This window comes from Rhinoderma darwinii, chromosome 1, assembly GCF_050947455.1.
Source record: "Rhinoderma darwinii isolate aRhiDar2 chromosome 1, aRhiDar2.hap1, whole genome shotgun sequence".
Classification (NCBI taxonomy): Eukaryota; Metazoa; Chordata; class Amphibia; order Anura; family Rhinodermatidae; genus Rhinoderma; species Rhinoderma darwinii.
In genome coordinates, this window is record NC_134687.1 from 286,649,398 (window position 1) to 286,666,004 (window position 16,607).

Genomic DNA, 16,607 nt, shown 5'->3' on the forward strand with positions numbered 1-16,607 from the left:
ATAACTTTATAGTTGATGTCATTACGGACGCGGCGATACCAAATATGTGTAACTTTTTTTTAAAATATTAATAATAAAGCACTTTATAATTGGAAAAAGTGGGTTTTTCATTTTTTTTCACTTTGGATTTTTAGTTATTTTTCATTAACTTTGTTAAACTTTTACTTTACTTTTTTTAGTAGTCGCACTAGGGGACTTCACTATGCAATCATCCGATCACTTTTATAATACACTGCAATACTTCTGTGCCATCCCATGTAAAACGAACAGGCATCTGCTAGGCCATGCCTCTGGGGTGGCCTAGCAGGCATTAGCTAGAGGCAGACCTGGGGGCCTTTATTAGGCCCCCGACTGCCATAGAAGACACCGGCACCCTGCGATCTTATCGGGGTGAGAGAGGGAGCTCCCTCCCTCCAAAATCACTCAGATACGGCACTCGCTATTGAGCGCCGCAACTGATGGGTTAAATGGGCAAGATCGATACTTATTTCATTCTCGCCCATTTGAGCAGGTCTGCTGCCAGACCTCAGCTACCGGAAGTAGCTGGGAGCAGGGAGATTTACCTGCTCATTTCGGCGTTTATTTATCCAGATACTGCGCCGTAAAAAGGCAATTGCAACAGAATAAAGCTCGTTAGTGACCGCCGTAAAAACACTAATGGGCGGTCACTAGCAGGTTAATATTCCTTGGGACAAGTCATCAATATCAGATTGCTGGGGGTCTGACTCCTGGCACCCCCATTCATCAGCTGACTGAAGGGGCTGTGGTGCTTGTCACTTGAATGGTAATGAGCTGCAGACTGTTCCAGGACCAGGCACAGCCATTACAAAATGTATGGCGCTGTGCCTGGTAAACAATAAAGGGGCCCCTTTACTCAGCAGATCGGTGGGTAAGCCATAAGTCAGACCCCACCGATCTCATATTGATGGCCTATCCTAAAGATAGGTCATTAGTATCAAAGTCCCAGAAAGCCCCTTTAACCAAGTTTACTTCATATATGCATATACAAACAGATGACCTAATCCAAGGTCCTTCAGTAACCTTCATCTATTAACTTTGAATTTCCTAATAGAGTATTTCAAAATGGGACTTACTAAACCAAACAACCAATTAATTTTTTTTTTCTTAAATGGTAGTATGAAACATCATCATTTTTCATTAACTGATGTGTAGTATATCTAGATAGCACTACCAGTATCAATACGTATACTCATATAATACAGTATTAAAGCCCTTCTTTTTGATAAGATTTTCTGTTTATTTCTTTTACTTCCTTAACATCTGTGCTTTCTAAAATATTTCCTTCCCTCCAGAGAGGATCTTATGGGAATCCCATTTTACGGAATTCCATTTCCTTGTTGACTTCTGCAATTTGAACAGACTATTCAAGAGCTTCTAAATAACTTTATATCTCTATATATTTTAATGTGCTCACTCCAAAACATGGACCTCTTATCAACGTTACAGTATATTGGGACTATTTTATTTACTAAAAAAAAGTAACCGGCGCTGCCCGGGGGTATAAAGTGTTGGTTGGTCTGTCTTTTTATTTGTTCATTGCATTTGTTCCAAGGGTGCCTACAAGGCCAATCCATGTCGTCATTTTTTTGTTTACGGGAAGCCCTGTATACCCCGGCAGTTACACACTGTTCATTTCATTTTTAACCTCCTAAATACCTAACAACTAAACTAGTAGGAGATGGAGTCATTAGACTCTATGGCACAGTCTTATAAACAACATTTGCAGTTTTATTTCCAGGTGCCCAGATATACATTTTTTTACCTTATCCAACTCTGGAGCAGGCAACATACAATTGTCCATACGAGAAACGATGGCAACTTCATTAATGGTTGGAGCTTTGAACCTGACACAATGCTGCCCACATGTGCCTTATCTGCCCTGATAACAACCTTATGACTGTCTGAGGGCATTTTTTTCAATTGCTGCCTTAAACAGATTGACATAAGGATTATGCTGATGTAGCATCTCTTGTAATGTAAGTATTGTTTCCTGCTTGGTAGCTGGGAAATTTCCAAGGCGGGCATTAGGCTATACCTGATTATCAGCCATGAAGTAGATTTGTAATAATGCATGTTTCTGATTCTCTACTGGCTAAAGAATTCCAATGAGATGGGATATCTACCTTTATATCTTAAATGTGGACATGAAACCACTCTCTCTGACTTCAGTTGCTCCAAATCAAGTCATTTGAAAGCAGTTGTTATATCATCGAATTTTGCTAAGAAAATCTTTTGATTTAAGACTTATATCATGGTAAGCAATGAAATAAGTGGCTCCAGAGGAGTTGGCAAGGCTGGTATCAGTACCTTGCCTCAAGAGCAGCACATACCTGGTGCCTCCTTGGGAAACTTTAAGGTATCGCAGAAAGTGCATGGAATAACCATTTTGCCAATTACAACCAATCTATGTTGTCCATAGGCTATGGCTGAATCATAATTGAAAGCCCACTCATTAGCACGCTGAACAACATAATGTGCTCTATCAGCTTGCTTTCTGGCCTGGGGTTGGACAGGAGTCCATGCGCTTCTGAGAGCCATCTGTCTGATCTGTTGCTGAGAAAGCTGGTCTCAAGTTTGCTGAGGTGTTTCAACAGCTCGAGCAGCAGTATGACGCATATGATCAGATTGCAGTCGGACAAGATTTTTCAGAGGGGTCTCTGCAGCTTGTGATACAGCTTTTCTCCTGGCCATTAGAGACTTCCTGTCAAAAGAGGGAGTTCTCTTTGGCGCCATCTTGCAAATTGAAGTTAAAGAGGCTCTGTCACCACATTATAAGTTCCCTATCTCCTGCATAATCTGATCAGTTCTGTAATGTATGTAACAACAGTGTTTTTTATTTTGAAAAACTATCATTTTTGAGCAAGTTATGAGCAATTTTAGATTTATGCTAATTAGTCTCTTAATAGACAACTGGGCGTTTTTTACCTTTTGGCCAAGTGGGCGTTGTAAAGAGAAGTGTATGTTGCTGACCAATCAGCGTCATACACTTCTCTCCATTCATGTCCATTTGTACTCAGCACAGCGTGATCTCGCAAGATCACGCTGTACTGTCACATACACCCACATTAACATTACTGAAGTGTCTTGAGAGCGAATAGACATTGTCTCCAGCCAGGACTCGATGTCTATTCACACTCCTGACACTTCAGTAAAGTTTTTGTAGGACTTAGGCCTCATTTACACGAGCGTATTATACGCGCGTGCGACGCGCGTGCTTTTCACGCGTGTCGTACGCACCTATAATAGTCTATGGGGCTGTTTAGACGATGCGTGAATTTTGCGCAGCGTGAGTGCGTTGCGTAAAACTCACGACATGTTCTATATTCTTGCGTTTTGACTTCAAAACAACGCATGCCACACTGACGGTCCTGCGTTGCATGCGCGAAAATCACGCAAGAGCTGTCAAAAGGATGAATGTAAACAGAAAAGCACCACGTGCTTTTCTGGTTACAAACATCCAAACGGAGTGTCAAATTAGAGATGAGCGCACCGAACTTCACCGGGTTCGGCCGAACTCGTTTTAACCGAACCCGGCAAAAAATGTTCGGGTACGCGACGTCAGGAGACAGTCACTGCCCACGGTGCTGAAAGACTTAAACTGTTTCAGCACCATGGACAGTGACTTTCGATCACAATATACATATACGTGTAAAAAAAAAAAGAAGTTCTGACTTACCGATAACTCCCGGCTTCTTCCTCCAGTCCGACCTCCCGGGATGACAATTCAGGCCAAGTGACAGCTGCAGCCAATCACAGGCCAAGCACAGGCTGCAGCCAATCACAGGCTGCAGCGGTCTCATGGCCTGCCGCGTCATCCTGGGAGGTGGGGCCGGATGACAAGAGAGGGACGCGTCACCAAGGCAACGGCCGGGAGACCGGACTGGAGGAAGCAGGCAGTTCATGGTAAGTGTGAACGTCTTTTTTTATTCACAGGTTGGTGTAGATTGTGATCGGCATTCACTGTCGAGGGTGCTGAAAGAGTTACTGCCGATCAGTTAGCTCTTTCAGCACCTTGGACAGTGACGGCCGTCGACTACCTCATCTCTATGATGGCGGCTGCGCGAAAATCACGCAGCCGCGCATCATACACGGATGACACACGGAGCTGTCAATTGCCTTTTGCGCACGCAAAACGCAGCGTTTTTTTGCGTGCGCAAAACGCACACGCTCGTGTAAATGAGGCCTTACTCACACAGCACGTTTTGCTGTCATTCACAGCGTGATCTCGCGAGATCACACTGTGCTGTGATTAAGTCCCATACAAACCTTACCGAAGTGTCGGGAGTGTGAATAGACATCGCGTCCTGGCTGCAGGCAATGCTAACTTTAGATCCTGAAGGTGTAGTGGTTGGCTTAGAAATACACTTTAAAAACGTGAAATCAAGCTCTCAAGTCACGAGTGGCTTTAAGCCTCCACTGGACTTGATTTTACTTTTCAAGACTTCTTAGTGAGTCCAAAGAATCCCACTGAAATCAGGAAGATCAACTGGCAGTTGTCGTCCCCTTCAAGATTTATGACTGAAAAGTTTAATATGTGCCCAAAAAGCATAAGATGCAATGGGGGGAGGATTTATCTAAACTGGTGTAAAACAAAAATCAGATTCCCGCTTTCATCTTTCCAAGGCCCCTTTGAAAATGGAAGTAGTAATTTGATTGGTTGCTATGGGCAACCGCTCCCCAGTACCTTCTCATCTAGGATTATTTAGTAAAGTGCATCAATTCCAGCACTCATCTTTCCAAGGCCCCTTTGAAAATGAAAGTAGTTATCGGATTGGTTGCTATGAGCAACTGCTCCACTGTACCTTCCCATCTTGAATTATCTAGCAAAGTGCACTACCTGCTACTGCCTGATAAAAATATTGAAACCATAAAAGCGAATGTCTGTAGTCACTTTTATAATACTGGATAGTGATCCATAATGGCTGATAACAGAGAACAACGGCATGGTCAGGATCATTTTGAAAACCTTCCCGGACACCTGATCTACCTATGTGTCAAATTTGGGGTCAAATGGTTCAGGCGTTTGGATGCCTATAGAGGACAAACAGACTTTCGCTTTTACTTTTATAGTATTGGATCATGATACTGTGATAATGGCTGATAACATTGAACAACAGCAAGGTCGATGTGCCTTTGTGCCTAATGGTTGATAGCAGAGAAGAACGGCAAATTTGGGACCTTTTCAAAAACCTTCCCGGACAGCTAATATACCTATATGCCAAATGGTTCAGGCATTTGGATGCCTTTAAAGGACAGACAAAAGACATTCCCTTTTATAATATAGAGTGCACCCATCGACCACCTTTAAGAAAAAAAAGCCTTTCCCACAAAATTTGTCCTTTAAACCCGTATTATTTTTTTTACTTTGCTCTCTATACTCTTCTCCTTCCGTATGCATTTATGTCCCTCTTTATAATCCTCATTTTTCTCTTTCCCGGTTCAATATTTTTTGCTGTAATCTGCCTATTGTACGTTTTCAGCGCTTATATTATGTCTTTCATTGCATGTTGTTGTGATGGTTTATGCCTTAACTGTACTTTTAAATCCTCATCTAATCCTTGATCGGAAAGTATCTTGTCCATTGGAAAGTTATTTTGATCATACCAGAATAACTCCTCTTCTCAGCTGTACGGATTCTTTGAGTGAATTCTGTGTGAGTGAACAGTAGGGTCAGTTCACAAAGCGGATTTTGCATGACGGTTGCTGCTGCAAAATCTGCCGCGGAATTATTCCTGCCATTGGCAAGAAGATTCCTCCCATTGACTTCGAAGGGAGGTTCGGGCGGAATCTGCCCAAAGATCAAGCAGGACGCTTCTTTTTCCCGCTACCTAAAAAAATCAGCTAGCGGGAAAAAGAATCATACTACTCCCGTTGTAATGAATGGGAGATGGAATTTTGCAATTTGAAATTCCGCCATGTGCACAGGGCCTAAAGAAAGCAGGAGGAAAGAAGTCTGATAAGTGTCATTTTTTTTTTTTTTACCTAATATGATATATTACAAAGTTTCTTTTCTAGCCTTGTACTATTAAATTAATGGAAAGTTGTTTTATAATCAGAGGTACACTTTAAAGAGGCTCTGTCACCAGATTTTGCAACCCCTATCTGCTATTGCGGCAGATAGGCGCTGCAATGTAGATTACAGTAACGTTTTTATTTTTAAAAAACGAGCATTTTTGGCCAAGTTATGACCATTTTTGTATTTATGCAAATGAGGCTTGCAAAAGTACAACTGGGCGTGTTGAAAAGTAAAAGTACAACTGGGCGTGTATTATGTGCGTACATCGGGGCGTGTTTACTACTTTTACTAGCTGGGCTTTCTGACGAGAAGTATCATCCACTTCTCTTTAGAACGCCCAGCTTCTGGCAGTGCAGACACAGCGTGTTCTCGAGAGATCACGCTGTGACGTCACTTCCCCAGGTCCTGCATCGTGTCAGACGAGCGAGGACACATCGGCACCAGAGGCTACAGATGATTCTGCAGCAGCATCGGCGTTTGCAGGTAAATCGATGTAGCTACTTACCTGCAAACGCTGATGCTGCTGCAGAATCAATTGTAGCCTCTGGTGCCGATGTGGCCGACACGATGCAGGACCTGTGAGTGACGTCACAGATCTGCACTGCCAGAAGCTGGGCGTTCTGAAGAGAAGTGGATGATACTTCTCATCAGAACGCCCAGCTAGTAAAAGTAGTAAACACGCCCCGATGTACGCACATAATACACGCCCAGTTGTACTTTTACTTTTCAACACGCCCAGTTGTACTTTTGCAAGCCTCATTTGCATAAATACAAAAATGGCCATAACTTGGCCAAAAATGCTCGTTTTTTAAAAATAAAAACGTTACTGTAATCTACATTGCAGCGCCTATCTGCTGCAATAGCAGATAGGGGTTGCAAAATCTGGTGACAGAGCCTCTTTAAGGGAGCCCACATGCAAATTGTGACTGATTATATCTGTTAATGAAAGTTCAGTTTCCTAAAAATTTTATTGTTATGGATTTTTAACATTTCTTCTTTCTTGGATAAGATTGCAAGAAGTGTTTGCAGCTCAAGGGCAAATCCCAGAGGAAGAAACATTACTGTCAGAGTGATTTCGGTAAGCATGAGATTTGGTCAATTCTTTATTGTAATGTAAAGTAAAATCTGTAAGATGATCCACTGAAAGAATTTAAATCACATGTAGAGCTAGTAATTAGTGTAAAAATTAACGTTATTTTTTTTTTAGCACATTAAAAGTATTTTTTAAAATATTCACAATGTTGAAAAGAATTAAGAAAACATACTCACCTCGCCGATCCACGCCATTCCCATTCCGCTGCTGCCCGGTCCCCCGCTAGTCTCTGCTGCAGCGATGATGTGTTGACACAGGGATATGTGACCACTGCAGTAATCCGCTACAGCCAGTGATTGGCTGCAGCGGTCACATGTCCCTGTGTCAACAGTGATCGCTGCAGCAGGAAGTAGAGATCGGCGGAGGACCGGGCAGCGGTGGTATGGAAGTAGCTCAGGATTGTTGAGGTGAGTAATGCTTTTTATTTTTGTACAGCATTGTGAGCTGGACAACCCCTTTAAAGGGGTTGTACAGTTTTATGTAAAGAAATCTTAAAGGGGTTGTGCAGTCTTATGTAAAGGAAACTTAATAGGGTTGTGCAGTCTTATGTGAAGGAAACTTAGAGGGGTTGTGCGGTTTTATGTAAAGAAAGCTTAAAGGGGTTGCATAGTTTTATGTAAAGAAAGATTTAAGGATTGGCCAAACATAAATGTTATATGCCCTAACATTAAAAGTTGCATAACTTACACATACTGTAGTACGTCTGCAGAAATAGTATGTCCCCTGCCCGATCTGTAACTTGTGCTATAGGACGGGGGACCATGTAAACCATTGCGACGCATTGACGGACTGGGCAACCATGAGATGTATCACATGACCGATGCGTCCATAGCGTCCCCTGCCTGCGCATGCACAGGCATGTACAACCACCGTACAAGTAATAGCTTGTATATGCCTTTGAATGTTTACATGGTCCCACGTTCTGCAGCTACAGTTACACATTGAACCATGGAAAAACTAATTCTTCAGACATCCTATGAGTAAGCTATAATATTTTTAATGTTATGGCATTAACATTTATATTTAGAAAATGACCAACCCCGTTAATTAATTGTATATTAAACAGTTCTACAGCTTTCTAATATACTTTGTGTTTTCAGTTCCTTACTATTTTCAAGATGCCTTCCTCTGGTCAGTAAAAGGAAACATTTATGCTTTCATTTAGAGGTTGATAACCTATTCTGGTTTAGTCCTGCTTAAACATCTGAAAGTTTGATACAAACAGAGCAAAGGCACAAACTTGTGTTCTGATTGGGCACACTCTCGGCACCAATAGAAAAAAAACAGTGCCCAGTGTTAGTGATTCTTATAACAAAGGCTGTCAGTGAATGGAAAAATAAATCCTAAGGCAAAAACCTGCCCTAATCATATGGTGCTCACATAGGTATAGAACTTGTTAGGTGTAAGGGAATCTGTCATGTTGAAAATGCAGTCCAATCTACAGGCAGCATGTAGCAGAGATTTTGAAAACAAAGAATATTGGAAACCTGCATAACATCTATATAAAATTTAGAAAAAGTCATTTACTGTAACTTTAATTTATTTTGGTTTAACTCTTTCTGCACAGTGATCCGTGGCAAGATTTTGAGTCGGAAGACAATAGGTCAGGAGATACGCTATGACATACATATTAAACATGTTTACAAAAACAAGTTCCCTCTTGTGCACCGAGAATATATTTGGGTATCTAACATGTGTGACTGTCCTAAGCTTCAAGATCGTAAAGAATATATCATGATGCCTTCGAGACACGTGAACTATGAGCGTACTCTAAACAGAAACCTGCTTACCATTAACAGTTATGTCAGGCCCTGGTCACAACACGAAGACTACCAGATGGAACAACTAAACAGATTGTGCAAAACATCCTCTTGAGACCTTCACACAACAGCCTCTTTATTATATACATGCAGACGAAGAGGGCAGAAAGCCCAAAGTCATCAAAAACAAGAGAAGGGAAAGCGGAAGGCAGAAGGGAGTCCAACTAAAAACTAAAACTGAGAGCACCTGTAACCACTAACACTGCACTCAATAGCATATGGGACATATCAGGGCCTGGAATGTCTTAGTTAACAGTAAACAAATATAATTTAGTACAATGCAAAAATATTGTATAAAAGCATAGATATGTATGTATATATAGTGAAATCTCTTTGAGCCGACCACGCATAATTGCATACATTTTTTTTAATGGTCCTCTCAAAGAAAAATGTTAAAGTGTGTAATCCAGTCAGCAAACATGTAAAGCATACAAATAAAGAGCCCTTTCATTCTTATACGACAGCATGGCTCCCCTCTTGTTTCTAGTCCCCAGCATGGCTCTCCCTCTAAATCTCGTTCCCCACCATGGCTCACCTCTCATTCTTAGACCATAGCAGGTGTCCCCTCTCATTTTTAGTACACAGCATGGCTCCTTTCTCATTCCTAGTCCCCGGCATGGCTCTCCCTCTATATCTTGCTTTTCAGCATAGTTCCCCTTTGATTTCCGGTCCCCATTAGGGCTTCCCCTTTTATTCTTATACAGTACAGTACACCAGCATGGCTTCCCTATTCTTAAACCCCAGTTAGGCTCCACTCTCCATATCTTCCCTCACTGCTAACCTTGACACCCCAGTGGCAGTCTGCATGCTCCCTTGCTAAACAATCACGCGGTCTGTTCAGTTCAGCATGACGCGTGCTTCACCCTCTCCTTCTCTGACACTCTCCCTCCCCCTGCTCCTTCCTTTCCTACGACATTCCGTGGTACTGGAAATGCTCCTCCTCCTTCTCTCTCTGTCCCAATGTTGCGGCGCAATTCTGGCAGCTTCTCTCCCCTAATGTGCCAAGCAAGCAGGGGCGCATTAAGGGTACCATGGGCCCCGGGCACTTCACAAAGTGTGGGTCCCCCCCAAACTCTGAAGACACTGTACTGTATATTTGCAGATTTTTGTTTAAATGGCCACAGATCTGGCACGGTTTTGAATTTGCTGTAAAAGTAGAATGAGCCATACAGAAGAGACAAAGCAGAATACTTTGAGACGCTAAAGAGTTCAGGAGTTTTAAATTGTTTGTAGTTTCTTGGAACAAAAATCTGCTATGCGTGAATATAACCTTAAAGAACCAGTCTTTGTTTAAATCTACATTTACCTTAAGATAAGGTAAATTTACACAGCACCAGAACCAAGTTCATTACATATATACAACACCAAAACAAAGCTCAGTACATAAATACAGCACCAGAACAAAGCTCATAACATAAATACAGCACCAAAACAAAGTTCACAACATAAATACAGCACCAGAGCTAAGCTCAGTACATAAATACAACACTAGAGCGAAGCTCACACATTAATAAAGCACCAGAACCAGGCTCAGTACATACAAACAGCTCCAGAACCAAGCTCATGCATAAATACAGCACCAGAACAAAGCTCAGTATATATATATATATATATATATATATATATATATATATATATATATACACTACCGTTGAAAAGTTTGGGGTCACCCAGAAAATTTTGTGTTTTCCATGAAAACTCACACTCATATTTATCAAATGAGTTGCAAAATGACTAGAAAATATAGTCAAGACATTCACAAGGTTAGAAATAATGATTTTTATTTCAAATAATAATTTTCTCCTTCAAACTTTGCTTTCGTCGAAGAATGCTCCATTTGCAGCAATTACAGCATTGCAGACCTTTGGCATTCTAGCTGTTAATTTGCTGATGTAATCGGGAGAAATTTCACCCCATGCTTCCAGAAGGCCCTCCCACAAGTTGGATTGGCTTGATGGGCACTTCTTGCGTACCATACGGTCAAGCTGCTCCCATAAGAGGTCTATGGGGTTGAGATCTGGTGACTGCGCTGGCCACTCCATTACAGATAGAATACCAGCTGCCTGCTTCTTCCCTAAATAGTTCTTGCATAATTTGGAGGTGTGCTTTGGGTCATTGTCCTGTTGTAGGATGAAATTGGCTCCAATCAAGCGTTGTCCACAGGGTATGGCATGGCGTTGCAAAATGGACTAATAGCCTTCCTTATTCAAAATCCCTTTTACCTTGTACAAATCTCCCACTTTACCAGCACCAAAGCAACCCCAGACCATCACATTACCTCCACCATGCTTGACAGATGGCATCAGGCACTCATCCAGCATCTTTTCAGTTGTTCTGCGTCTCACAAATGTTCTTCTGTGTGATCCAAACACCTCAAACTTCGATTCGTCTGTCCATAACACTTTTTTCCAATCTTCCTCTGTCCAATGTCTGTGTGCTTTTGCCCATCCTAATATTTTCCTTTTATTAGCCAGTCTCAGATATGGCTTTTTCTTTGCCACTCTGCCCAGAAGGCCAGCATCCCGGAGTCGCCTCTTTACTGTAGACGTTGACACTGGCGTTTTGCCGGTACTATTTAATGAAGCTGCCAGTTGAGGACCTGTGAGGCGTCTATTTCTCAAACTAGAGACTCTAATGTACTTGTCTTGTTGCTCAGTTGTGCAGCGGGGCCTCCCACTTCTCTTTCTACTCTGTTAGAGCCTGTGTGTGCTGTTCTCTGAAGGGAGTAGTATACACCGTTGTAGGAAATCTTCAGTTTCTTGGCAATTTCTCGCATGGAATAGCCTTCATTTCTAAGAACAAGAATAGACTGTCGCGTTTCACATGAAGGCTCTCTTTTTCTAGCCATTTTGAGAGTTTAATCGAACCCACAAATGTAATGCTCCAGATTCTCAACTAGCTCAAAGGAAGGTCAGTTTTATAGCTCCTCTAAACAGCAAAACTGTTTACAGCGGTGCTAACATAATTGCACAAGGGTTTTCAAGTGTTTTCTAATCATCCATTAGCCTTCTAACACAGTTAGCAAACACAATGTACCATTAGAACACTGGAGTGATGGTTGCTGGAAATGGGCCTCTATACACCTATGTAGATATTGCATTAAAAACCAGACGTTTGCAGCTAGAATAGTCATTTAGCACATTAACAATGTATAGAGTGTATTTCTGATTAATTTAATGTTATCTTCATTGAAAAAAACTGTGCTTTTCTTGCAAAAATAAGGAAATTTCTAAGTGACCCTAAACTTTTGAACAGTAGTGTATGTATATATATATATATATATATATATACACAGCATACAGAACCAAGCTCAGTTCATGTATACAGTACCAGAACCAAGCTCAGTACATAAATACAGAACCAGAACACAGCTCAGTATATACAAACAGCTCCAGAACGAAGTTCAGTACGTATATACAGCACCAGAACCAAGCTCAGTACATAAATACAACAACAGAGCCAAGCTCAGTACATAGATACAGCACCATAACAAAACTCAGTACATATACAGTATACAGCACCAGAAACAAGTTCGGTACATATATAAAGCACAGTATATAAATACAACACCAGAACCAAGCTCAGTACATAAATACAATACCAGAACCAAGCTCAGTACATATATACGGCACCAGAACAAAGCTCAGTACATATATACAGCATCAGAATAAAGCTCAGTATATAAAAAAAAACAGCTCCAGAACCAAGTCTAGTACATATATACAGCACCAGAACAAAGCTCAGTACATACAGTGAAGGAAATAAGTATTTGATCCCTTGCTGATTTTGTAAGTTTGCCCACTGTCAAAGACATGAACAGTCTAGAATTTTTAGGCTAGGTTGATTTTACTAGTGAGAGATAGATTATATAAAAAAGAAAACTGAAAATCACATAGTCAAAATTATATATATTTATTTTCATTGTGCACAGAGAAATAAGTATTTGATCCCTTTGGCAAACAAGACTTAATACTTGGTGGCAAAACCCTTGTTGGCAAGCACAGCAGTCAGACGTTTTTTGTAGTTGATGATGAGGTTTGCACACATGTTAGATGGAATTTTGGCCCACTGCTCTTTGCAGATCATCTGTAAATCATTAAGATTTCGAGGCTGTCGCTTGGCAACTCAGATCTTCAGCTCCCTCCATAAGTTTTCGATGGGATTAAGGTCTGGAGACTGGCTAGGCCATGCCATGACCTTAATGTGCTTCTTTTTGAGCCACTCCTTTGTTGCCTTGGCTGTATGTTTCGGGTCATTGTCGTGCTGGAAGACACAGCCACGAGCCATTTTTAATGTCCTGGTGGAGGGAAGGAGGTTGTCACTCAGGATTTGACGGTACATGGCTCTATCCATTCTCCCATTGATGCGGTGAAGTAGTCCTGTGCCCTTAGCAGAGAAACACCCCCAAAACATAATGTTTCCACCTCCATGCTTGACAGTGGGGATGGTGTTCTTTGGGTCATAGGCAGCATTTCTCTTCCTCCAAACACGGCGAGTTGAGTTAATGCCAAAGAGCTCAATTTTAGTCTCATCTGACCACAGCACCTTCTCCCAATCACTCTCAGAATCATCCAGATGTTCATTTGCAAACTTCAGATGGGCCTGTACATGTTCCTTCTTGAGCAGGGGGACCTTGCGGGCACTGCAGGATTTTAATCCATTACGGCGTAATGTGTTACCAATGGTTTTCTTGTTGACTGTGGTCCCAGCTGCCTTGAGATCATTTACAAGTTCCCCCCGTGTAGTTTTCGGCTGAGCTCTCACCTTCCTCAGGATCAAGGGTACCCCACGAGGTGAGATGTTGCATGGAGCCCCAGATCGATGTCGATTGACAGTCATTTTGCATGTCTTCCATTTTCTTACTATTGCACCAACAGTTGTCTCCTTCTCACCCAGCGTCTTAATTATGGTTTTGTAGCCCATTCCAGCCTTGTGCAGGTCTATGATCTTGTCCCTGACATCCTTAGAAAGCTCTTTGGTCTTGCCCATGTTGTAGAGGTTAGAGTCAGACTGATTAATTGAGTCTGTGGACAGGAGTCTTTTATACAGGTGACCATGTAAGACAGCTGTCTTTAATGCAGGCACCAAGTTGATTTGGAGCGTGTAACTGGTCTGGAGGAGGCTGAACTCTTAATGGTTGGTAGGGGATCAAATACTTATTTCTCTGTGCACAATGCAAATAAATATATATAATTTTGACTATGTGATTTTCTTTTTTTTTTTTTTATACAATCTATCTCTCACTGGTAAAATTAACCTAGCCTAAAAATTCTAGACTGTTCATGACTTTGACAGTGGGCAAACTTACAAAATCAGCAAGGGATCAAATACTTATTTCCTCCACTGTACATAGAATACCAGAACCAAGCCCAGTACATACAGTATATACAGCACCAGAACAAAGCTCAGTGCACACAGTATATACAGGGCAAATTCTAGCTTTTCTGCTGCCTCAGGCGAAAATTGAAATGGTGCCCCCATCCGCAAAAAAATCATAAGAAATTCAAGTAGCAACCCCTATTGGATCATTCACACTTGTAAATTGAAACAAAAAAATGAAAAGTATGCAAAAAGAAAAATTTTCATACTGATAACTTTTCTTTTTTTGGTAGGTTCCGCTGGACCGTTTGGACTAAGTCGTAGACCCGTTGCACTACTTCGATGATCTATGTTTTGTTTTTTTAAATAAAATGGTGAAAGAGGGTTGCATGAGGGATTTTTTATTTCAATGAAAAATGTTTTCTTATGTCTGATTGACAGCGTTCCATTACTAAGGCTGGGACTTAGTGTTGGCCAGTAAAAAGGCTAGCACTTAGGCTGGGTTCACACGACCTATTTTCAGGCGTAAACGAGGCGTATTATGCCTTGTTTTACGCCTGAAAATAGGGCTACAATACGTCGGCAAACATCTGCCCATTCATATGAATGGGTTTGCCGTCGTACTGTGCAGACGACCTGTAATTTACGCGTCGTCGTTTGACAGCTGTCAAACGACGACACGTAAATTGACTGCCTCGGCAAAGAAGTGCAGGGCACTTCTTTGCCACGTAATTTGAGCTGTTCTTCATTGAACTCAATGAAGCACAGCTCAAGATTTACGAGCGTCTCAGACGGCTCGCAAAATGCGAGGAGGAGCATTTACGTGTGAAACGAGGCAGCTGTTAACAGTCTGTCTTTTCACACGTAAATGCCTCTCATCGTGTGAACATACCCTAACCCTCCATTATAAATCCTGTACCCATCACCACCGGGCGTATCGGGAAGAGCCGGGTACGATCCAGTACCTGACCATCTGTAGCATTGGACGGTTACCGGGGTGGCCGCAGGCTGGTATTATCAGACTGGGAAGGGACAAAAACTGTGGGCCTTCCCACCCTGGTAATGCTAGCCCGCTGCTGCTTTATTGTATCTGGCTGGTTATGAAAAATTGGGGGAACCCACGTCATTTTTTTTCAATTATTTATTTATTTATTTTTAAAAATGATGTGGGGTCGCCCCCCATTTTTCATAACCAGTCAGATACAATAAAGTAGCCACAGCCTCGCATTACCAGGGTGGGATTCCCATGGGGTTTTTGTCCCTTCCCAGCTTGATAATACCAGCCTGTGGTCTCCCCAGCACACAACCATCATGGCAGATGGTCGGGTACTGGATCGTACATTGTTTTTCCTGGTACCCCTGGTGGCGGTGGGTACCAGGGTAAGTATGGGGGTTAGTGTTAGCCTTTTTTCTGGCTAATGCTAAGCCCTGCCTTAGTAATTAATGTCGTCAAAGTATTAAAAAAACACAGAGGCATAAGATTTTATTTATTGAAATAAAAACTCCCCGCCACAATCCACTTTGACCATTTTATTAATTTTTTAAAAATAAATAAAGCGTAAATCATCGAAGTAGTCCAACGAATCTTCGGCGTAGTCCAAACGGTCCAGCGGAACCTGCAAAACAAAAATTAGCAATATAAAAAACAAAAAACGTCTACTCACCCACAGCAGTATTCTGTTTGCTTTCTTCTGAGAAACTAGACGTCAATGAACTCTTATTTCTATTGTGGCGCACAGGACCTAGAGATGCACCACAAATATTAATGGTTATTAATATATCTGTGCGCCAGAAAAATCTAACTCTTAATAAAAATTATAACACCTTTCTTTTAAAGGCTAACTAAACTTTTAAAAAACTTCTGAGATGATTTCCGGTCCCCATTAGGGCTTCCCCTTTTATTCTTATACAGTACAGTACACCAGCATGGCTTCCCTATTCTTAAACCCCAGTTAGGCTCCACTCTCCATATCTTCCCTCACTGCTAACCTTGACACCCCAGTGGCAGTCTGCATGCTCCCTTGCTAAACAATCACGCGGTCTGTTCAGTTCAGCATGACGCGTGCTTCACCCTCTCCTTCTCTGACACTCTCCCTCCCCCTGCTCCTTCCTTTCCTACGACATTCCGTGGTACTGGAAATGCTCCTCCTCCTTCTCTCTCTGTCCCAATGTTGCGGCGCAATTCTGGCAGCTTCTCTCCCCTAATGTGCCAAGCAAGCAGGGGCGCATTAAGGGTACCATGGGCCCCGGGCACTTCACAAAGTGTGGGTCCCCCCCAAACTCTGAAGACACTGTACTGTATATTTGCAGATTTTTGTTTAAATGGCCACAGATCTGG

General features: G+C 41.9%; 1 protein-coding gene across 1 annotated transcript in view; it reads left to right on the forward strand.

Annotated features, from left to right (window-relative positions):
* The window catches only part of ADAMTSL5 (ADAMTS like 5), a 40,735-nt gene extending 31,329 nt beyond the window's left edge, over positions 1-9,406 (forward strand). Inside the window, exons 11-12 of the mRNA XM_075850770.1 lie at positions 7,047-7,115; positions 8,698-9,406. Coding sequence (XP_075706885.1) covers positions 7,047-7,115; positions 8,698-9,005 — 377 coding nt within the window. The 3' untranslated portion in view covers positions 9,006-9,406. The remainder of the gene's footprint in view (positions 1-7,046; positions 7,116-8,697) is intronic.
* Positions 9,407-16,607: the final 7,201 nt, after the last annotated feature.